This window comes from Xyrauchen texanus, chromosome 18, assembly GCF_025860055.1.
Source record: "Xyrauchen texanus isolate HMW12.3.18 chromosome 18, RBS_HiC_50CHRs, whole genome shotgun sequence".
NCBI classification, from domain to species: domain Eukaryota; kingdom Metazoa; phylum Chordata; class Actinopteri; order Cypriniformes; family Catostomidae; genus Xyrauchen; species Xyrauchen texanus.
The window spans coordinates 18,504,985-18,529,979 of NC_068293.1; the positions used below are offsets into that span (position 1 = coordinate 18,504,985).

Genomic DNA, 24,995 nt, shown 5'->3' on the forward strand with positions numbered 1-24,995 from the left:
TGGTCCCGCTGAAACGCTTCCAACAGCTCCTGGGGCATATGGCATCCTCCGCGGCGGTCGCGCCACTAGGGTTGATGCATATGAGACCACTTCAGCATTGGCTCCAGACTCGAGTCCCGAGACGAGCATGGCGCCACGGCACGCACGGCGTGGAAATTACCACTGCCTGCCTCCAAACCTTCAAACCCTGGACAGACCTCTGCTTTCTTCAGGCAGGGGTACCCTTGCAGCAGGTGTCCCGTCGCGTTCTGGTTACAACCGACGCCTCCAAATTGGGTTGGGGCGCCGTGTGCAACGGGCACGCAGCCGCAGGCCGGTGGAACCAAGGCCCGCTGCGCTGGCACATCAACTGCCTAGAGCTGCTGGCCGTTCGTCTTGCCCTGAAGAAATTTCTTCCGAAACATGTCCTGGTCAGGACAGACAGCACCACGGTGGTGGCTTACATAAACCGCCAAGGCGGAGTACGCTCCCCCCACATGTCACAGCTCGCCCGTCGTCTCTGGAGTCGCTGCGTGCCACTCACATCCCCGGCAACCTCAATGTGATAGCGGACGCGCTGTCAAGACAAACCTTGCCTGGCGGAGAGTGGAGGCTCCACCCCCAATCGGTCCAGCTGATTTGGGACAGGTTCGGCAAGGCCCAGGTAGACCTGTTTGCCTCCCAGGAAACCTCCCACTGTCCGCTCTGGTATGCCCTCACAGAGGCTCCCCTGGGGACAGATGCTCTGGCACACAGCTGGCCCGTGGGGCTGCGCAAGCACGCTTTTCCCCAGTGAGCCTTCTTGCACAGGTGCTATGCAAGGTCAGGGAGGACAAGGAGCAAGTCACTCTGGTGGCCCCCTACTGGCCCAACCGGACGTGGTTTTCGGATCTCACGCTCCTTATGACAGCCCCTCCCTGGCGAATTCCCCTGAGGAAGGACCTTCTTTCTCAGGGACGGGGCACGCTCTGGCACCCGCCCAGACCTCTGGAAACTCCACGCCTGGTCCCTGGACGGACGCTGGAGGGTCTAGCCGGCCTACCTTTAGCCGTCATAGACACTATTAACCAAGCCAGAGCCCCTTCGACCAGGCATCTTTACGCCCTGAAGTGGCGTCTGTTCATGAACTGGTGTTCTTCCCGAGCCGAAGACCCGCAGAAGTGCGCAGTTAGGTCAGTGCTCGTGTTTCTTCAGGAGAGACTGGAGAGGAGGCTGTCCCCTCCACCCTCAAGGTGTATGTTGCTGCTATCGCTGCCCACCATGACACGGTAGACGGCAAGTCTCTTGGCAAGCACGCACTTAATCGTCAGGTTCCTAAAAGGTGCCCGGAGGATGATTCCCTCCCGGCCTAACCTATTTCCCTCCTGGGATCTCTCGGTCGCCCTGATGGGACTCCGGAGACCCCCTTCGAGCCGCTTGACTCAGTTGGACTCAGGGCCCTCTCTCTCAAGACGGCCCTGCTGATCGCGCCGCCTCCATCAAGAGGGTCGGGGACCTGCATGCGTTCTCTGTTAGTGACGCCTGCCTGGAGTTCGGTCCGGCAGACACTTTCGTGATCCTAAGACCGCGACCGGGCTACGTGCCCAAGGTTCCTACCACACCCTTCAGGGATCAGGTGGTGAACCTGCAAGCGCTGCCCCGGGAGGAGGCAGACCCAGCCCTCTCACTGCTGTGTCCAGTACGTGCCTTACGTATTTACCTGGACCGCACACAGAGCACCAGACGCTCTGAGCAGCTCTTCGTCTGCTTTGGGGACAGCAGAAAGGGAACGCTGTCTCCAAGCAGAGACTCGCCCACTGGGTTGTCGATGCCATTTCCCTGGCTTATTACACCCAGGCCGTGCCCCCCTTTGCGGGTGCTGAGCCCACTCCACCAGGAGTGTTAGCGTCCTCATGGGCACTGGCTAGGGGCACTGCCCTAGCAGACATTTGTAGAGCGGCGGGCTGGGCAACACCTAACACTTTTGCGAGATTCTACAATCTCCGAGTTGAGTCAGATTCGGTCCCGTGTTCTCTCAGGTACCGAGCCCATAGAACTCGGGTGGCATGCCGACGATCTGACCGGGTGGATCGCTTGCACCCAGCTCCTTCCCCTAACCAGGGGAAACAGTGCACCTTCTTCCCAGGAGATCCCAGGCTTGGGACACTGGTTGGCTCCTCCCCTAGCCCTTGCGGGTCGCAGTTCTGCGGAGGGACTCGCCGACCCAAACCACTGCGGGTACCGCTAGCTACCCTGTACTGGTATAGGGGCCCCACAGGTAAGGCCTCCTGCTCGGACTCCCCCTGTGTGTAAAACCACGGTTCTGTCCCCTCACGTGAGTTGACGCCGTGTTTCCCTTAGGCAGTCACAGCTACCTCAGGTGCCGTGCTGTATGCTCCCCCCTCTCTGAGGCTGGTGCTACCTCCGCACTACTGTTCTGCATAAGGCCTAGGTATAGGCCATGCGATGTATGTGCCACTCAAATTTGCCTCCCCTCCGGGTAGGTGTGGCCTCCGCAGGGTCTTCCCCGCCCTACCAAGGGCTAAGACCCCCTTCCCTCAATGCGTGTAAGGGCCCCGGCCGTAGTTGCTCTATGCGAGAAACATAGAGAGAAAAGAGGCCCAGCCAGGCTGGCCCGCTCCCATGTTGGCGTCGTCACCTTGTTCCCCTCCGGGTAACGATAAGGAATCCTGATGGCTTAAATGGGGCATTGGGGAAGGGTACGTGTGGCCTGATACAGTTGGTCGTTCTGCACGTAGGAATACCTGCTCGCTCCTGTATCAGCGGATCACGTACACGGCTCAGCGCATGGCGCTTTTTAAGTGGACCCCTAGTGTCGTTCTCTGACACAACGTAAGAGAGCGACAGAAGGGGAACTTCTAAGTTACGTATGTAACCTCAGTTCCCCGATGGATGGAACGAGACGTTGTGTCCCCCTTGCCACGTCGCTGAGCCGAGCCCCTGTTGTGGCCGGACCATTTCCGGCTCCTCAGGAAAATCCTGAATGAACTCCCGTATTTGCGCCGCTTAAATACCCGTATGTCCGGGGGTGGGACATGCAAATACTGGCTGCCAACTCTCATTGGCCTTTTTTCATAGTACAGAGGTGAATATCGGCGCTCAAGAGAGACCCCTAGTGTCGTTCTCTGACACAACGTCTCGTTCCCTCCATCGGGGAACTGAGGTTACATACGTAACCTAGATGATATTTTCTATAAAGAACTGTCTAATTTAAAGTTTTCTTAATGTATTGTTTGGTATCTCTAAGGTTCCCTACCTTTTATTTGATATGTATATTTATGAATTTGTTGCATTTTGAAACACGTTGTTTAGCAGTTTAACATTGTGACATCTTGCTGATGACAGGTTAAGTTACGTGTGCTTGTAAGTATAGAGCATGCATTAAAATAAATTCTAATAAAATTATTTAAAAATATAAGTAATGAATGCAGTGAATACATTTCCTTTAGATTTAACTTTTTCAGTATTTGTATGAATTTCTTGATTTTTTCAAGATGACTTTTGTATTTAAGACATGCTTTGTTCTTATCTCAAGAATCAGCGATTCATGTATGATTCACTAAATGAATCAGAACTTATAAAGCTCCGTACAAGAAGGAGGACATTTTAGGAGAGGGTGTTTGATTACCTCATTTCACTTGGCTGTAAAACAGTGTGTCCAAGACCAATACAAAGAGACAACCAAACAAAAGAAATTGCTATGTAGGCCATTGTTATGCTACACTGCTGTAGCTTGATACTGGAAAATCTACACTATTTTTACAGCTAAGATCATTTAAGTTAGTAGTAGTAGTAATGTTGCTCCTTTTAATTAGTCACTCCCCAAAAATCTGTCCACAAATGGCACTAGGATCTCAGACCAGGCATTATTCTCATGCTCACTACTTACTTAGCTTTAGAAACCTTTAGAAAGAATAAGTTATCATCCAGCCTTAATAGCCTCCTGCCAGCACAATATTACTATATACATTTTTTAACTCTTTATAACTGCTGGTAAACAAGATTAGAATAATTCACTTTGGGTGATGAACATCAGCATTGAGGCAGAAAGATTATTTTCATTTAAAAAGGGCCCCATTGAGAGGTATCAGTTGACTACTTTAGGAACCAGTAAGAAACATCTAAACTGCTTCTAGGGGCCAACAAGCAACTGTGATACTCACTGAGAGGGGTTACAGTGATCTGAACATTACGGGACCGTTTGCTGCGATCGATGAAATCTCCAGTGAGTGTCTTTTCCCGCTCTGTCACTCTGCAGATGTATTTCCCAGAATCCTCAGGCAGTAACCGCTGCAGCTTGAGCAGGTGGACAGAGGAGCTCTCTTTTCGAACAGTCAGGAGGCCAGTCGCCTCTCGCTCAATGTAGTTTGGTCCCAGTACGGGCACGGCACTGGGCCCTATCACGGCTACGGGTGAGCTGCTGAAGACCCACGACACCAAGAAGAAGCGCTCTGGAACATTCTGAGCATCAATGGTGCAGCGGAGCTCAAGCGGTTCACCAGCCGTGTAGGCCCGGCGCTCTGTGGTTACCTGGATGCTAAAGTCACGATCTGCAATACAAAGAGATAGAAAAGATATGGAATGACTTTACAATGCACAGTATAGGCAGTACACATCTGCCCACATTGCACCAATTCAAACTAACTATTACACTTCATGGACAAAACTAAGTATGTTTACACCAGAACACCACACCTATATGTTCTATTTTCTAGCATTTCATTTTAAGAGCATCAGTGAGTTCAGGAACTGATGTTGGGAAAAGGACCATGGATCGGAGTTGGGATTTCAATTGATCCAATTCAAGTGTTCAGTTGGTTCAGGTCTGGGCTTTGTGCAGGCCAGTCAAGTTCTTCCAGACCAGACTCAGTACACCATTTTACTGGTGGAATCCTATGACAGTACCAAGTTGACTGTCGGTGAGCTCTTTGGTATGCCCCATTATAATGAAAATGTTTGTCTAAGGAGATTGCATGGCTGCATGCTTGATCATGCACCTGTTACAGAGTATGTGAGTGGATTGAACAGCAACAAGTTCCCTTTTGCTAAAAGTATTCTGTAAAGCTTTTACTCCACTCCAGGATTTCCATTCCTACTTCTTGCTTGCTTCACACTCACTAATGAGAGAAACACTTTGGGTTTGTTCCATAAAATTGCACACAGTTAATACTCCACTTTAAAGTTCTCTCAATAATTTTTTCCAATATTTCTTTTTATTCAGCTTCCCTCTTAATTATTGACTAAACATTGCTATTAAGATTCTTGTCTTTCTAACAATATTTCACCTTTCCATCTTTCCATTTCACTCTTTTTTTATCTTCCTTGCATCCTGACATCTTTTAGTCTATTAACACTATAACACATGATAAATTCTTGACACGTAATTGTATTTTGGGCTGTTAACATCCGTATTATATGCGTGATGGAACAGCAACGTAGGAATCCTGGAATGAGAAAACATTCCAACTTTTTTGCTTCAAGCAATATCACGCAGCTCATCCCCTATCTCTGCTGTTATTCCTCACCACTCATTCTCTGACCTGTCAGTAATTAATCCATTAATTAAAAGGTCATGTCCACATACTTTTAGCCATGTCGTGAATCAAAAGCAAAAGAATACTTATTTATGGAACTCATTTCCAAAATGATATCCAGTTTGCACCCCTCAACAGAACAGCATATTCTTCACTTCATTACGCTTCTTCAGAGGTGATTGTCCTGGGCTATAATTACTTCAACACACTTCCTGAGAAACTCTCTGACTGTGAAACTATGTGATGTTGTTACAGAGTAGGAACTGAGGAAATGTACAGGGGAGAAGACGATGTGTGTTTTTAAGTCATTATTTGTGTGTCACGCTCTGCAAAATAACACTCAATAAACAGGCCTGCGATTAAAGAGGAATTCATAGATCACAGGAAAACAAAGCCAATGGCTGTTTTCCATTTACTCCTGTGGTTCCGATACAGCATAATGCTCCATTAGGATGTTACTGCCCGCCTGACTGGAGCCGCTCTGCATATTAGGCCCAAATTGAAATGCTTGAGACAGATTAATTAGCATTGAGGATAAAGAGCTGCACATGGGAATACAGTAAGTTGCATATAATTCAATAGAGAAGCAGGGAATAGATTTGATGAAGATTGTAAAAGTCATATTGCAAAACTATACACTGCATTCTCATTAAACAGAGGGGTAATGATTGTGGAGGTGAGATCACCGGAGATCAAAGCCTTTTTTTGCCATGATTTTACTTTTTTAGCTTGAGATTCATCTGTCCAACATGGTCAAAGTATTTCTAGCAAGTCAGTCCACTGTCGGCCATATTTGGAATGCTCCCGTGAGGATATTTCCAGTCAAGACACTGTAGCTCCCATCTACTTGAATGGGGGACACACCGAAATCTCAAAAATGGTTGGAATTGAACATTTAAATCACCTTTTTACTTTATTATTTTTGCTGGAATTTTAACAGAAATTGCTTATATTATAATAAACATGTGGTAAGGTATGTTTGTGTTATCCCCAAAATTATTTTTAAACACATTACAAATGAAAAACGCTTTCATCTCATTTGGAACTTAATGGACGCAAACCAAATGATAAGATTATTCATAACAAACTAATAATTCTGGCATCAGTTCAAAAACAGCTTCACATTATGTAGCTCTTGAGTAACTCAAAACATGAAATTAATATTGTAAAATGGAAATTCCAACATTGAAAACTGATTGGATGAGCTGCATTCAAAGCTTTTGTAAAATAGCCAAAACAGCACATCAATTGTATATTGATGCTGCAATCTTTGATGCTGCTCAGCAACCATAAACAGGAAACCTCCCCTTAAAAGCAATAACACAATAACACATCTCGCTCTGTATGTGCATATTACTCCATGTTTCTTCATTGCTCTCACTTGTAAATAACATAAAGCAGTCCTGACCACTTATAGCCATGTAAATATTTCTAGCACAGTATAAACACTATAGCAAGAGCTCTACCGATTAACACATTTCTACCAATATGTGCTTTATAACACCGCATTGCCCTAGTCCTACTTTTAAAGTCAAATGAATAAAGAATTTAGAATGTGCTGAGTGACTCCAGTCAAGCTTCCTAAGCAACCAATTGGCCCGGTTTCTAGGATGGGTAGAGTCATGTTGGGTTAACCTCCTCGTGGTCGCTATAATGTGGTTCTCGCTCTCGGTGGGGCACGTGGTGAGTTGTGCATGGATGCCATGGATAATAGCCTCCACACGTGCTACGTCTCCACTGTAATTAATGCTCTCAACAAGTCACGTGATACGATGCGCGGATTGAATGTGGAGGCAACTGAGATTTGTCTTAGTCTGAATTTGGAATTGGGCATGCTAAATTGGGGAGAAAAGGGAAGAAAAATGTTAATAAATAAATGTAAAAAATAAAAAGAATTTAAAATGTGCAGGAAATTCCAGGTTTCAGGGTTCACTGTGTGAATGACGCCATTGGATTAGAATTTTGTATGCATGACAAATTTACGTGAGAGATAACTAGTGAGAGAGAGAGAGAGAGAGAGAAAGGGAGATAGATAGAGAAAAAGACCATTGTGTTGTGGGTGGGTGCAGTAATAGCTTAAAGTGGGTTGTGTGAATACAAGCTGTTGTTTGATATTCACTGCCAAAAGCTTCGCCACAAAATGAGTCCATCGATCTGCTGTAGTATGTGCTTCAATGAGCCGTATGATGTCCTATTAATGCTTACCGCATAACTTCTGTTTTCCCCCACAGTTCACCAGAGTAATAAACACATTAACACAGATGAAAGAAAACACACAAACATTTACACGTTATGAGCATGGTGTGGATTGAGCTGATGTCAACATGAATATGCAAAACAGAATAATCGTACAAGACCTTGTGCATGAACGTGCAGCTCTCTTTAGCTGAGTAACAAATCTTTGGGGCCCCCATGAACCATGAGACGCAGCCCCACACAGAAGCACACAAGTGTTTGCATCGAGTATGAAATATTACTGCTAATGGAGACAGAAAGTGAGCTTATTTGGGGGCAATTTAGCCCTCTCCATTTTACTTTTAGCTTGTTAAATTATTTATTTGATGGGCTACAGCAAGTCTACAGTGGGATAGTGCTGGAGATTTCAAAGATTTTTTACATCGTTACTTTTCAACACAGTAAAGCATTTTTCATGAGTAGACGATGACAGAATTTTCATTTTTGAATGAACTATCCCTTTAAGTCCAGCCCAGTCGATCCAGTCAAAATGAAAATTCACAAACTAGCTAACTAAACCACCAAAAAGCCCCCTAATCACTCCTGCTCAGAAATGGGCACTTAATTTTGTGTCTTCCATGCCTAAATGGCTACTGGCTAGTACACGGAGAACATTGTGACCTTGTTGTCTAGCTGAAAGGGAACTTGGACTCAGGCAGCTAGAAAAGGGGATTACAGAGACAAACCTGTCTTTCCTTGTCTCAGTGTTGCTCTTGAAATGCTCTCTGGAATTTTTAAAGGGAATCTCACTCAGAAGGATCAGAGAAGGATACAGATAATGACTTCACCTTGACTGACCATAAACCCTATTAAAAATGTATTTTAAAAAGTACCTCACAATAAAGTCTTAAGTGTTTTTTATAAAGACATCCTGAATGTTACTGCCAGCATCTTTTAAAGAAAAGGACAACAAAAGTCTATGAAAAACTAGGAGACTTGTTGTGACTGTTAGAAAAGTTGTGCAAAAAAATATTACTTCCTCTAGATGTTGTCAACAAGCTTAATAGTTCTGTGTTGTGAGTAAAATAAACATGATTAGTTAAAAAAGAAATAATTGCTAATTTGTTAGGGTTTGTTGTAATTTAGTGTTTTCCACCCTCTAGTCCCTCACAATTAAAATGTGTTGTTTTTGCCCCTGTATATCTAAGACTTTTTTTTCAAATATGAGCTCCGTTATGACTGGCTAAGCTTTGTGTACTGACAAGTCTGTGCTGCTATCCACCTAAGTGGGCAAAATTGCTGAAAATTGGTGGATATTTAAAAGTGGGTACTACATTTAATACTGCCTGGGTTGGTCTATACCTTTACAACATGGGCAAATATAATGGACATCAGCACTTAAGGCTGTGCAGAGCCTGACTCTGTGGAGGTCAGGTGCTTTTGGGAGATTGACCTCAACCATCCCCTTCCCAAAAATCCTGATGATCCCTGCATTGTATATTATGTTTGATAAAAAGGTGTACTGTCACCTACCATTCCCATCAAAGTGCTGGGCCAGTGTGCTCTGAGTTTGACTTACAGCCCTGTGATCATTCAGTCAGACAGAGACAGAGCTCACATCTTCTGTACATGCTGTCTTATGCTCAAAATGGGGCAAGGCTTCTGTAATAAATTGAAAAGTAATGGACTGAAGCCAATGACGTGGGAGACAGTTTTCTGCACAAGCCTCTGTCCCCTGAAATATGGCTATCCCAGAGAAAGTGAAAGAGGAAAAGTTGAGATCTGTGACATCTTTGCATTGTGTTAAATGGATATTTCACCCAAAAAGGACAATCTTGTCATCATTTAAAGATGTTGTGAACTTTCTAACTACTTTCTTTCCTTCTTGGAACACAAAAAGTGAATTATGTATATCCTGTCTGCACTTTTACCATAAAATCAAAGTGAAAGGGGACTGGTGTAGTCACGCTCCAAAATGATAACAAAAGGACCATGAAAGTATCATCAATTAGTTTATGATATGGTTAAATGAAAATATAGTTTAGTATAACACGAGGGGGAGTAAATTATGTCACAATTGTCTTTTTAGTGGTGTTGGTCATCAAGCAGATGTTAGAAAGAGTCAGTGGTTGGTTACAACCATGTTGGAGTCAGATAAGTCGATGCGACTGGCTCATTACCTGACGCAGAAACTCTACTGAGATTTTAATCTGCTGTACTCTTTGATAAACTTCACGAACCCGGACTCAGTAAATGGAGGAACTCGTGAGAGCTGATGCCAGTTCTCACTGTTCTCTATGATCGCTGTTCAATGTTAAGAGGATCAAAACCCACCTTTTTGTGACTCTGGTAATGAGCTGTGTCTTTAGAGAAGCAGAGTGATACTTGTCCTATTTTAGCCAGCAAGAACACCTTGGGGATGGTGAGTTTGTGTCATATTGTGTGGTAACTTGGGTTGTAAACTTGTAAGTAGATGTCAAATACACTTTTTTGTACTTCACTGGAGGACACGGTTTGAAGAAATCATCTAAAATAGACTTTATTCAGGATGGATGCCATATTTAATTTGATACAAACAAGGCTGTGAGGGAAAGAAGTACATTTTTTCATTATATTGTACTGTTCAGGCCAGGTCTAATTTCCACAACCTAATTTGAGACTTATTTGTCCACTGGAAATGTTCTGGAAAGACCAAACACCTTTGTATGCTAAAAAAGCTAGACAATGCCAAATGCAGCACAAGGAATGGCACAGAACAGGTGTCTCAAGATGCGTTTTTAAAAGTTAAAGTTCTTTTTAACTAGACCATAGCATTCCTGCAAGAGACGTTGAAAAAAACAGCGAAACTGATCACAATGTTTAAAGATGTTCATTTAGCATATGTTTACACACTGTCGAAAAACAATAAAAAAACAGCAAAAATGCATTCAGTGTGAATGACCTCATATTCGTGAAACACATGCAGAATACATTTTTTACGTAAATTGTTCGCAATACTTTTTTTCACAACAGCATTTCAGAGATTTTTTTATAGAGAATAGAGGCGCTGCACAGTTTCATCAATTGAAAAAACCTAAGGGGGCGTGTAGACTGAAAACTTTGTTGTGCTAAGAAAAGCTAGAAGAAGCGCAACAAACTGAACAGGGCGTAGGTGTTTCGAGACTCGTTTTTAAAAGTTGAAGTTTCTTTTAACTTGACAGGGTGTTTAAAAAATGCTGCTCTCCTGCACAAGACTCTGAAGACAGTGAGATGTGGGGCAACAGTCAAAGACAGGCTCTGTTTTACCTACACCTCTTCTATTCATTGTGTTAAGAAAAGCAATGTCAGTTAATAATTCCAAATTACAATTTGCAAGAGCGATTACCCTTATGAAGATGCAGTGATGGACCCCCAAACAACTCACAACTAACCTGTGGGTTGAACTTTGACAGACGTCTTCTCTGACTCTTTCCGGATCATGGCATACCAAGATCGATCTGGGTCCTGGATCCATTCTGTTGCCTCGCAGTAAAACTTGCCCTGGTCTGTGGGCTGCAGCTTGTAGATGGTAAGACGGTAGGTGGTGGCACTGGTCTTGTCCAACCGCAAGTCTCCAGAGGACAGGCGCTGACGGTACTGTCCCCCTGGTCTTAAAATGAAGTCCCGTGACAGCGTGACCAGATCACGTGGAGTAGAACTGGGATCATCAGCAGGGCGCAGGTACCAGCCCACAGACACATGTGTGTGCTGGGACGTTTGGCGCGTGACCTCACAGCTTAGCTGTAGAGTGTCCCCCTCCACTTTTGAGAGAGTCTGATCAGGCGCCGTAACCATCAGTGTATCCGGGATCACTGTAGAGGAAAAGAGAGTTAGAAGTAGAGGTAAGGTTAGTTTGAGAGTAGAGTTCTTCAACAATTCAATACACTCCTTCAAAGCCATTCACTCTGTGCCCCATTAACATTTAAACAGGATTCTCTCCTGCGGGGACACTCAAACCTAGCCTTCTTATTATACAACTTATTGCTTAAAGAAAAACAAACCTCTATTTGTCCTTTACAACCTCTCACGTTCCAACTCCCTCTATTAGCCTCTAGCACCTTTCCAATAAAATATAGTTAAATTCACATAAAAAATAATGAAAAGGATGCCCTTGCGGGTTTAGTCAACACACACTTTTCTCCTTTCTTATGTGTATACAGTGAGCGGCAGTTGTGGATGGAAATGCCTTGTTGCTGAGAAAGGTCAACAGAGAATGGCCAGACTGGTTCGAACTGACAAAGTATACAGTCTAACTCAGATAACCACTCTGTAAAATCGTTATGAGAAGAATATCATCTCAGAATGCCATTCTGAGATGTGGGTTGGTGCTGTTTTGGCGGCACGAGGGGGACTTACACAATATTAGGCAGGTGGTTTTAATGTTGTGGCTGATCGGTGAATATGGTTATACTGTATATAGTTATATACTGTATTACCGGTATGTTAAAAGAAAAGTTATATATATGGGCTTCTTTGCCCTATTATGAAGAAGATGAGATTTGGAATATGTCCTTTTTAAAAATATTTAATTACAGTTTGTGTCACATATGTTTTGATAGACAGACAAAGACTGTAGCTGGATTATGCAAAAACCCACTGTATTATAACTGCACATGTTAATGTGCAGAGGGTTTACACACTATTTAATGTCATGTTTTATAATATTTGATTTGCTTTAGTTCTTTCCAGTGAATCGTTTTCCAATCCTATTTTTATTGATGGCATGAATGCATATCTATGAAACACCTGTTTTAGAACCCAAGAAGTCTTAAACACACTTTTGAGCAAGCAGCCCAGCATTGTTTTTTACAGCCAAGCATTTCAGCACATCTGTGAAACCATGCTTCCATCCTTCAGCACCAAGCCAACACAACATGATATTCTGAATTCCATTGCTGCCAGATGTCTTCGTGTGGTGCCTGCATTAATTAGCACCAGTCAGTTCTTCAGTCTGGGAACAGCGCCTCACAGGTTGTTAAAAAAAAAAAAAACAGCTCTGACATCACTGTGTGACAAACGGAAATCCGGGAAATAAACCTGTATGACATCTTGCAACCTCAGCCACAATATTTATCTGAATGAGGTGCTGACAGCTGCCAGTGGCTCCCATTCCAACCCTCACCCACCATTTTTGTTTTCTTTTTTTGCCCAGAACACTTGGTGCAAGAAAAATGTAAAATACCTCAATTGTAAAAAATCTATATATAGCATGTCTTTAGCAAAATAGAATTTCATAGTTATTTTACAACTTAATGGCTATTTAAAGTGGAAAATGTCTGGATGTTGACAAATCATTTTGCTTAACTGTAGCAGAACAGTGAGAAATAATTGATAACACTTCCCCCAAAATTTTTGTGCCAATGAAATCTAATTTAACAAAAAACAAAACAAACAAACAAACAAAAAAAAAAAACTTGTGTTTGGACACACTTGACTACATTTCTAAAGTTTCTCATTATCATGATTTTTATTTATTTTTATTATGAGTTGGACCAGCTAATTAAGAAAATACAGCCAAAAAATTGCCTGTGCACAGTGCATTGAAACTCTTTCAATACTGTTTAAAAATCATATCTCAAATTTGGTTAAGAGAACACAGACCATATTGTGCAGAGCTGTAATCCAGACACAAAACAGTTTTATTTGCATTTTATTGGTCACTACATAGTTCAAAATTTGGAATCACATACTACTATTTGTGTTCCTCCATAGTTTTAATGACTTCTAGTGTTCTAAAAAGTGAAAGATAGTAGTTTGTGTGTTAGCTGATGGCATTTGAAGTATACTGCAAAAGGTGATTAAAGATCTGCTTACTGTTCAACCTTCATTTGACTTGCCCTTTAATCACTGGCCCAGTTCCAGGTTGACAATAGCCCAAGAGGAACACATTGAAAATGAAATACTGCTGCAGTGCATGGTGAGGAGCTTCTGGTGTATCTTGCACTTTGTCACCCCATCCATGAATCCAGCATTGCATGTTTCCAACACTGAACCATGCTCCCATGTAAAAACACCCAGTCTTATCGCCCTGCCAATGGAACTGTTCTAGCAGGATTTAATGATATGCTCCTGTTGCACCACTAGTGAAATGGTTTTTGATATGCCTGTAGGAGTACATGCTCTTCTGAAACACATTCAAGTATGCATGTACTTCACTTAAGATTCCATGACACCAATCAAATAGTAGAATATATCTAATCGAAACCAAATTATTACAGAATTCAAGTAAAAATATATTGTCTGTAAGCTATGAAGTACAAAATGTATGTCTAAGCTCAGCTGGACAAAAGACACTTAATGACATCATAAAAAGTAAATCTTTTACAGAAAGCTACATAAACGCCTTTATGTAGCCCTTACATTGGCATGTCTTATTTTCAATGTGAATGGCCCTGAAAACAAAAATGAAAAGTATTGAAACTGTACAATTTTAGCAATTTGGGCTCACATTTGCAATACTTGTCCTTTACAGTGCATGTAAAATTGGATCTTCTTGGTTTTAAGCTGGGTCGACAACAACCAACTAGTTGATTAGTGAGGTTGGCTAGTTTATTTAGATATTTTTATCAGCTGTGATTTAAGTAGAGTGCTGTGCTTTAACTTTAAGACATTTTGCATGGTAAAACACTCTCAGAAAAGTTGTCCCTTAAAATCCATCTCTTTTAAAACAACACTTCTAAAGCAATACACATTTAGACTGTCGTTTTGTGATGAAGTTAATACACCACGTCAAATTAAAAATCATCCAGCTTTTACCAATGTATCTCAAAATCTCTGCATTCTGGTCTGTTCATCTGTGCTCTGACTGTTTATGATCACAATAACACAAATATCGTATGGGAATGCTCTAGGGTCAGCTGAAGGTCGATTAGTCGACTAGCTGTTCAGACAACCCACTGACTGGTTGATTTAGAATTTTACACATCCCTAGTTTCATCAAGGAGGTTTACCTGCACATTGGGATGTCCCTGTGTCTGCTGGTGCACATGATGAAAGCTCAATTATTCACTTTTTGTTTGCTCACATATTCTCACTGTTAAGCTAGAGTAGAGAGAGGCACACAAAAAGTACACAACGCTAATGAAACAGCAGCGAGCGGGGTTGGGTGGGGACACGGCTTGTATAAAACTAATGAAATAGGAGAAAGACTGCATGAGAGAGAGATGAGTGACAGAGAAGGAATGGCAGAAGGCAGTGATGCAAATGAAACAACAGAGAGAAATGAAAGAAACAGAGAAAAGACGACAATGTTTAACAGCAGGTTCCACTGTAGCACTTTCAGAAGAATCACAGATGTTCAACACAAAGACAGAAAGTGAGAATAAAAGAGTGAAATGACTCTGTGAGGGAGGGCTGGGTCTGAGGTGGTGGCCCTCTGCTGTGTTTTTTAATAAGGGGCCCACTGTGTGAATGGAATGGAATGAGAAGTGCCACACAGCTTCATCTCACGGGAAGGACAGGGCAAAATGATTACACATGTATGTTGAATGCATCGACATTCAGACAAAAGTTACGTTCAAAGGTTTTTGCACTCCTTCGATAATAAACAAAGTGGCATGGATGAGTTTGTAGGTTGGTGTATGGGAATTGAACAATCCAACTGTGTGCACAGAAAGATTAGAAAGGGCAATGTTAATTATTATGCAATTTCTGCATATTTAACCAAAGTTTTATTCAAGCTGTCAAACCACAAATAAGACAAAGTTGTTACTGAAAAATTGCCTACACACAAAGTATCTTTTCGCCTAGACTGAAGTCAATAATGAATGTCCATTGATAACTATTTGGGTAGAATTTGTATGTAATTTAATGGAAAACTATGTGAGTGGCATTCAGTGGTGCAAATAGTGGTGACTGTTTGCTACATTCATAAAAAACAATGGTTTAACATTTTAGGACACTGTATGTCATCTGCCTCTGCGTCTTGTGTGCGACCTCCTTTAGAAAGTAGTAAAGTTAACCAGTAAAATATTTGTCAAACTGATTACAGATGAATGTATATTTTTTACTTGGGTGTCCCTAGATTTTCTTGTATTTTTAAGTTGTGTACAGAACTTGTATGTCTTAAAGAGTTGATGATAGTGTAGGAGTGTGAGAAAGAGCACACTAACACAGCTTCCTTTTGTGGAGGAATGTGTGAGTGTGTTTGTAGGCGAAGATCTAAGGAACAATATCCACTACTGTAGCACCAAGTACACCCCCACATTCATCTTTGACTGAATATAACCATTATACATTACAATGCCGTAATGGGAAAACTCAATAATCATTCTTCATCTTAGCATAAACAAATACTAAACAAACAATAAACCCACCGTCCCCAGAGGAAAGACAATCAATACTAAAATATCAGATATCATATTGTACAGAAATGAGCCGTTACCATAACAACTACTCAACAAGGTCCCATGAAAACAGCTAGCTGTTTCCATGCCAACAATAAATCCCTAAATTGTAAGGCATAAAGCTATTGATGGCATCAAATAACTACTTCATATAAGCTTTCCAAGTTAACCAACCGATTTAGTGAAATCAGCACAAAGCTAGGACTAATATCTGGCTATTAGCATTCAGAGAAAGAGATTGAGACACCTCAGTCTTCTATGATTTACAAACACTTCTGTAATTTGTCAAGGCTAAAAACTTGACACACACACACGCACGCACGCACGCACACATGCGCGCACACACACACACACACACACTTCAACCCAAACTTAGCTCTGCTTTTCTTATTCAAAATCTTATATCAGAGCTAATTATTTTATTACTGTAAATCAAAATATGGTTATATTTTTTTTCTTTAATATGTATGACCTAATGTAATAATGTCTACTTTGTGATAATGCAGCCAAACAAGTAATTTACAAATGAAGTTAAAATAATTTTATATTTTTTTATTTTATTATTATTATTTTTATTTATTTAAACACTTTTTTATTTATTTTTTTGATTGGTATGATATTTGTTAAATTATAACATTACTGTGGAATCTCTAACATCTTATGGTATAAACTTTTATACTTTCCAGTCCTAATGTCAGGCATTTAAAGATGCATGACACAGAAGTTTTGCTTAAGTGGAGCGGCAGCTCCGGCTCCACTTATTCCACAACGAGAGTTCTTCTGTATTTACTTATTTGGTATTTTTGTATAATTCCCTCATACTTTGCGATCTACATAAGCTGAAGCTGTTTGGAAAATTTAGGGTGCATCTGGATTGTGATCTGTGTTTTTTTCCAGTTGCAGTGCTGCTCTCTCACGCCATCATTAGAATTTTATATGATCTCATGTTATGTTAAATGAGATCAAACAACTATTCGACAACCAAAATCTTTATTGACAATTTTTGTTGATGACGTATTTGATCAAGTCGACTAGTTATTTCAGCCTAATTGTGTTTACATACAATATTGCCAAGGCATTAATACACAAAACAGATAATGACAAGACAAAAAATTATAATAAAACAGTAACAAATAACAATAAAAATATAATTAAAACAAGGTGCCAGGTAATTAATAATATAAAATAAAACAATTAATAATAACAATATACACTATACAATATAATATAAATTAAATTATCAAGACATTATGAACATGAAAACAATTCTGTGACCGAAGTACATTAAGGCACTGATTGGTTTCCTTTGGAAGCCATGTTTGTCTGTGTCTGTCTTTTTCTATGGCCAGATTGTTATAACTGAGCCTGTATTTGGTAAGGTTCCGTCTCTGTCAGTGTAGAGATAGTCTGTCAGATTATACTTTCTGTTTAGGGCCTGATAACGTTCCAATTGCTTTTGTTCTTACTTTCATTTTCCCAATGGTCCAAATATTAGTGATCGGCATTCCGGCTCTTTTCAGTGAGCCGGCTCTTTTGGCTCCCAAACGGCTCTTTAAAAAAATATGTTTCATAGTCAAACAGATTGCAATAGTGTTAAAACAATTATAATTTAAATTATTAAATGAAATCATACTCTACCTTAACCACAATGTACTGTATTTAAAATTTGTTATGAAAAAGAATGCTATTAAATATTTGCATTTAAAGTATAACTTTTTATTGTATATAAACAAAGTGCATATAAATCTAACCATTCAAAACTAATACAATCTGAACAGCATAATAGAATATCACACCATATCAAAGAAAAATAAATAACAATGCATCCCACAAATTGAAAAAAGAAGGATGCTATTACACGTGCATTTAAAGTATAACGTTTTCAATGTATATAAACAAAGTGCATATAAATGTAACAATTCAAAATGAATACAATCTGAACAACATAATAAATTGGCTCCACCCTCCCTCAAGCATCTTTGGTTCATTGGTTGACAATGCATGTCTGATTGACAGGAACAACAGCTGAGACTGTTAGTCTGAGCAGACAGACAGAACGAATGTGTGTGCGCTTGAGCATTTATATATTATTTTATTTCTTTTTTCATTATTTGAATTTGTTAATTTTATTCATTTAAATATTTTGATTATTCATATCTTAATTTTTTATATTTTTATAAATAGATTCTGAATGTAGTTAATGTTCTTCTCTGAACACTTACAGCTCTTCCTACAGAATTCTGCATGCAGGGATCTGTTTGGAGTGTTTGTCCGATTTAGAGTAATCTGCAAGAATGGACCCCAAACCTCACATCTGTACAGAGCATTAGGCATAATAATACTATCAAACATGTTACACCAAATTGTTACAGGAATGTCTATTTTGGGTAAATTTGCCCATAGAACGCTCTTCTAACTTTCTCTTTTAGTGCATTCACTGCCAGAAGCACTGATTTTTAGATCGACATAGTCGTAGTGTCGGGTGTGTTATATTGCAGTGTTTCCCAGAGTGAACGTGTATCTGGTTTCCAGTAAGCTGGCTTTTTTTCTGGAAGATCATAATTTTTATAATTAAGATAATATTTTTCAAATTGATTGTGAGGGCCCAGTTCTGACAGTAGTTCTCCAGCACTGGAGTGACCTTCAGTTACACTTTGCCTATTATTTTGCTCTCAGTGTGCTTTGCTGGCCAGAAGGAAGACTGATCACCCTTTGAAAGAGGGTTGAACGAAGAAAGAGAAATATAGAAAGAAAATTTGAAGATAATGGGATGGAATGAGTCAAGGCTGGTGAAGTAACTGGAGGGACAAGAGGCATTTGTTTACATTTGAGCTACTTAAAGAGGAAGCATTTTAAGGCATCATGGGTGCACTTCTGACATGAAGATTTTTCATATGGTAGGCTTTAGCTTAGCAACATGCTGTTCTCAAATTCTCTTAAGCTGGGTCCCGAATGATGCACTACACACAGTGAACTTACACTATGCACTGTACTCGGCCAACTAGTGTATGAATTTTCTGTGTACGTAGTATCATCTGAAATGGAATACAAATGTTTTGTACTACATGGAAACTTTCACCATTTTTCAGCTGAGGGAAGTGATGTTTCAAAAACACAATGTGTTGCCACTAGCTTTAGTGTGTCCAACATCAGTTCAACACTTACTGTATATGCCAAATAATGTACATATTCACACAGCATGGAGTGATGATGAATTGTTCAACTCACATTTGTAAAGTGCTGTCTTCACAGAAGTTTAGTGTAGAGCGGAGGAGGGCGGGGCCGGGCTGGAACAACGCACGCCCGGTCCCCAATCAACCTGATGGGGGCGCGCGAGGGATAAAGGCAGACAGTGATGACAGTTCGAGAGAGAGAGAGAGAATTACAGGCAACTGCTCTGTGTATTTATGTTTGTGTGCTTTTGGTTCAGTTTTATATTAAAACTATTATATATATTGTCAAGCCGGTTCTCGCCTCCAACATTCCCTTATAGCCCCTTACATTGTTCCAGCCTGGCCCCGCCCTTATTTAGTTGCCACATTCACCAATAATTACAATAGTTTGGTTAAGCCAGCAAAGCAGCCACATAACCTCACCCTTTCTTCTAAGAACTGCAAGCCTGAGTGCATGGAGTATCTAACATTGCACACTCTATTTTTTCAGGTGTAGAAGTACATTATGTGGTTTGAAGTACTCTTTGTTGCATTTTCAGTGTGGACATACTATTCACACTACTTACTTTGGGACACAGTTTTAAATTGATAAAAATTCAGACTAGTCTAAACTAGTCTTTTTAGCAGGGATACCAAACACCACAGTGAAAGGCTCTCTTCAGTGCCTCCCTCATGTCCGTGACAGGCTGTATTTGCACAAATTCTATTTGCTATTAAGTGTAGTTCTCTTTCATATCATGTTTTATAATGTTGCTTCATTATTGAGAGGAGGGGAACTTTTGAGCGGGTGTTTCCTGCCTAATCCTCCTCCTCTCCTCTAATTGTTAAATGAAGCCTTAACTTGTTGCATTTGCATGAACTGCTGGATTATGTTAATTGTCAGGCTTCTCTTGGCAGAGCGGCTGTTTGATATTGTAATAGAGTCAAGGCTAGAAGAAAGTAGCTCATTTGCTGGAGCACTAGGAGGGATCAGCACTCACTCCTTAGCTTTTGTTTTCACTCATCGGCACGGCAAATTGATTTGCTGTCGCCTGTAAGGGGTTTCAAGTTACTCCTAGCTAATTATCTTATGTTAACCACTGATACTCGTGTAGGTTACTTACTTGTCTAATGCTGGTAGGCAATTGTGGATTAACACCTGACGTTCTCATGGTAGTACACAGTGACTTTTTTCTCACCTCTAGTTAAACATACAAAATGACTGCAACACTGCAAACCAAACAGCTTTTAAGTTTTTGTTCTGTAGAACATAGCCGTTTAGATCCTCTAATGGTCAAATTATTTTTGGATATACAAACTTGCATGTGAGTTTGCTCCAAACATGATACCTAATTTCTTAGCAGCAGCTTGCGTTTCTGGTCTCTGTCATTAGGATGCATATTTGCCCTGCTAATCAAGCAAATGCAGTCTGCTTCAAACTTTTTACCACCTTTCTTTGTTTATTCATTTATTTGTAAAGCACAATAAAAACAACACTGGTTGACCACTGTGCTGTACAACAATAGTTAAAAGGATATAACATAATGCAATTACAAATCCATCTATGTGGCGAGTTGCGTGGCACCATGCGAGGTTCGGACGCTTGAATGGCGAGCTCTGCACACTTTGCTAGTTTTAATACTTTTTGTGTCATAAAGCAGTGAGATTCGATACACCCTGTTCCATAACTGTTCTATGAAGACAATATGTAAAAGAACTGAAAATCCTCAGACTCTGGAGACATTAAAAGACACTCAGGTTCTCGAGCTGAAGCCCCTGAGCAGCAGGCTGAAAGCCTGTGACTCAATTTGCCCAGTGAGGGGAAAGAGATTCAGCGTCAACTGTTGAACGTGTCAGCAATGCTGACGAGGGTCGTTGCTGACATGGAGAATCTTGCTGTAATACATCAATCGATCACTGCCATGGAGATGAAATTCACTGAGTTGGTTACAAGAGTGGTGGATGTTGAGAAATGGATAGATTATCTGAAGTCATCGGAGAGGGAATTAGCTGCTAACCCGCTAGCGACCAAGGCGGAATGTGGCAGGGCGGAGGGCAGGGCCGGGTGGTGATTCTACACACCCGGACCCTTATCAGGCTAATCAAGCCTCCGAGAGGGATAAAGGCTGACTGCGGAAGATGGTGCAGGAGAGAGAGATAATTTACGGGCATGTCCGTCATGTGTGTGTTTGTGTCTTTTGTATAAGTTTCTCATTAAAATATAATTTATATTGCCAAGCCGGTTCTCGCCTCCTCCTTGCCCATCTAAATCCCTTTACATGGACTTGGAACACGTCTGGGAAAAGTTGGAAGACCTTAAGAATTGTAACTGGCAAAACAATTTCTGATTTTTTGGAATTCCTAAGGACGATGAAGGCCGAGATATGGTGAAATTCCTAGACGAGCTCTTCCAGAGTCTGCTCAACACAACAGGCCATAAGCTGGAATTCAAGCGAGCTCACAGAGTTACGGCTCGGAGATCTGTGGAGCGAGACAGGCCCAGATCAGTTCTGGCCAAATTTCTGAGATCATCCGATAAAGTTATTGTGTTACACGAGGTGAGGTGTAAAGGAAGGCTTTCTTGGAAGAACCATAGCATTTTCTTGTTCCTAGACTTTGTGAATTCGACAAGAGAGAAAAGTGATCCTGGCCAAAAAGAGAATAGATACTAAGTTATTTGGTGGTTCTTACGTTGCAGCCGAGTGGGCCTGACTCACTGAACGTTCACTTGACTGTTCGAGGAACTGAGAACCTTTTTTGTTTCTTTTTGTGCTGGTTCCACCTAGTGGCTGGAGTTTGTTTTGTAGAATAACAATCCTTCGGGACAGTTTGTGGATGAATCTGCACGTTCTTTGTGCTTATGCCTCCTATTGGCTGGAGTTTGTTTTATAGGTTATTTTCTGTTGTGTAATTATGTCTCACAAAATGTGTATAGAAACACCACACTTGAGCAATCCAAAGTTGTCATGGGGAATCTAGTAGGTGTACATGGACTGTTTGAGTTTAGAGGGTCTTGCACAGGGTTAATGTGCACGTTCACTGAAACTGAAACTCTGCAAATACTTATCACACAAACATGAAACATGTCTAAAGAAAGCTTAAAATGTCTTTTAAATAAAACAATTCAAATTTAAAACAAATATTTTCCTGCAATGTAATCGGTATGAAACAAAACTATGTACAATTTCTCCTGGCTCAGCTAGTTATCCCTAATGTGATCACACCCACGGGCAGAGGGCGCTATTCATTCGGTATGACTGTGCGAAAGTTCATTCACTTTTCTGTGCATTTGGAATATCGCACAATACACAGGCGAGGAAACTCCTGGATAGTGACGAAGAGTTAAAATTTTCCTCAGAAGAAGAGCGGGACTCCAAGTAATGTTTGCATTTTGAAGAGAAACTTGATCCAGGCGAGGATAAATTTCGGATTAGTAAGTCATTTAGTTTTACTTACATATTAGTTGACATGCTATGTCAAAACTTCTCCAGGGCCCAAAACACCCTCAGACTCCAGAGGGTTAAACACAGCCTTTTGTGATTCACAGAGCTATCGCACGTCTTCAGGTGTCTTTGAATAAAATGCACGAGTCATATGAACTTTAATTGTGTCATTTTTGTAGCTTGACATTAATGAACATGACTAACACACAGTATCACATATGGATAGGGATCGTGGGACTGATACCCGATTCGTCTAAAAGCTTCAGTATCGGAGCCGATACCGAGCCAGGTATCGCATCAGTGCATCTCTAATATAGAATTAATATACAAAAATTCTATTTGAATATATTGTAAAATGCATTTGTGATCAAAGCTGAATTTTTCAGCATCATTACTGCAGTCTTCAGTGCCACATGATCCTTCAATGAACCGGTAAAAACTGTGCATCCCTTTGTTTCATACAGATTACATTGCAGGAGAGAATATGTGTTTTAAATTTGAATTATTTTATTTAAAAGTAGAAATCTAAAGCTTTCTTTAGACATATGTTTCATGTCTGAGTGTTAAGTATTCATGGAGTTTCAGTAAATTTTTGTGACGTGTTTCAGAAATATGTGAACACGGAAACTGCTGAAAGCTCACCCTTTTTATTTTCTTTATTTTACAAAAGCACAAGGTTTTGTTGTTATTGTGAGTGTATACACAAATAAAAGTAGACACTTTATAGTCTCTAATGATGTCTTAAACTTATCTGTATGCCCCAAAATGACGGAGTATTTTAAGTTGTTTCCACTGTAATGACGAAAATATCCAGCAGTCCGTCCAGCAAACGTCCGTCGACCCCAGATGGTTAATACTATTATACTTGGTGACCTATATTAGAGTGGGTGTTGAGATCTTTTGAAAATTTGGTTCAATATTTTGGGATTCCCAGATCTCAGTTCTCTAGGTATTTACAGCTGCACCAAATGGTCTGTATTTTTTGGGGGAGTTTTGGGGAGATTTATCTGCTGACAACGCATCTGTGCTGAAATTGATTAATCAACGATCTGTAACCTTAATTGATCAAATTATTAACAATGAATAATCAATCATCTATTATTCATTAACATCAATAGTTGCAGTTGACTAGGTGTCAGGGAATCAGTGATACAACTCAGAGGCTAAATGATCACCTAAGTTTCATTTTGAGGCAGTGAGTGAGGGTGACAGACTTGCAAGTGAGAAGTGGTGAGATTTCCCCAACCGCTCTCCAAAATCGAGTTTCAAGTTGATAAGTGGGCAGCTGACTACAGAGTGTCTTTGGGGCACCTGAGTTATGCCATCTGTTTAGCTCAGGGATTCCACATAAAGTTTAACAAGCCTCAGCTGTGCATTTGAGTTCATTTTGCTCATCAGTTATTCTTTTAAGTGAAAAGAGGGCAATGACACAGGCCATTGTGGGGGGATGAGAGTGGTCCAAACAGAGATATCAGACTAAGTGCAGATCTGTTCAAGCTGAATCTGGAAATACCCACTTGCCCTGCAGACTTCATCTTGTCTTTGAGATTGAGCTCCTGTCATGATACTTGTATGTGATCCCAGATAGGGGTCACAGAATGACTGCAGAATTTAAAAGGACAATCTGTTTAGGGTCTTAAACGAAAACACCCCAGCGTTACATGTTTAATGCGTATAGATTTATTAAAGTTCAAATAAGATGGAAATCATGTAAATAACAACAAACACTGAAACTGGCATTTCTCTGTGTGATCAGTGCCTCTTCTATGAGTTGCGCGAAGTGTCCTGATCTAAGGGGGAGAGATGGAAACTGCTCCCGGCTGATGCACACTCTGGCATGTGGAAGCTTGTCCCTCGAGCACGCAAGCTTGCTGCAGCTAGATTATAACGTGATGGCTTGTGACTTATTGAATCATAATATATGTGTCACTGTGCATTTCTTATGAAGAAAACTGGCAATATGCAGCTTTATTAATAAGAGAGTGTTAGATGGATTGAATTGAACAGAAAGTTGAGAGAGGTAGTCTTTGCCCCATTATACACGGCAACAAAATACATTTTTGATTTGCTTTTGAACAATGTAAAACTCCTTTAAAACAATGTAAAACATTTTTAGCAACTAGACAGATAGAGAGAGAGTGAGTGAGTGAGAGAGAGAGAGAGAGAGAGAGAGAGAGAGAGAGAGAGAGAGAGGAAAACAATGTATCTATTCAATTTCAGTCTCTTCCTCCGTGACAAACGCACTGACACTAAATCAGACTGTCTGTCAGACATCAGCACAGTGTGCTGCTAGACTTTCATTTATAAAGACTTTTTCAATTCAACCTTATCCTCTTGTCCTTTCCTCTC

At 40.8% G+C, this 24,995-nt stretch overlaps 1 protein-coding gene across 1 annotated transcript in view; it reads right to left on the reverse strand.

Annotated features, from left to right (window-relative positions):
* Positions 1–24,995, reverse strand: part of LOC127658857 (immunoglobulin superfamily member 3-like) — a 254,627-nt gene that overhangs the window by 74,440 nt on the left and 155,192 nt on the right. Inside the window, exons 3-4 of the mRNA XM_052148390.1 lie at positions 11,099–11,518; positions 4,143–4,529 (exon numbers count right to left, since the gene is read on the reverse strand). Of these exons, the coding sequence (XP_052004350.1) occupies positions 4,143–4,529; positions 11,099–11,518 (807 nt within the window). The remainder of the gene's footprint in view (positions 1–4,142; positions 4,530–11,098; positions 11,519–24,995) is intronic.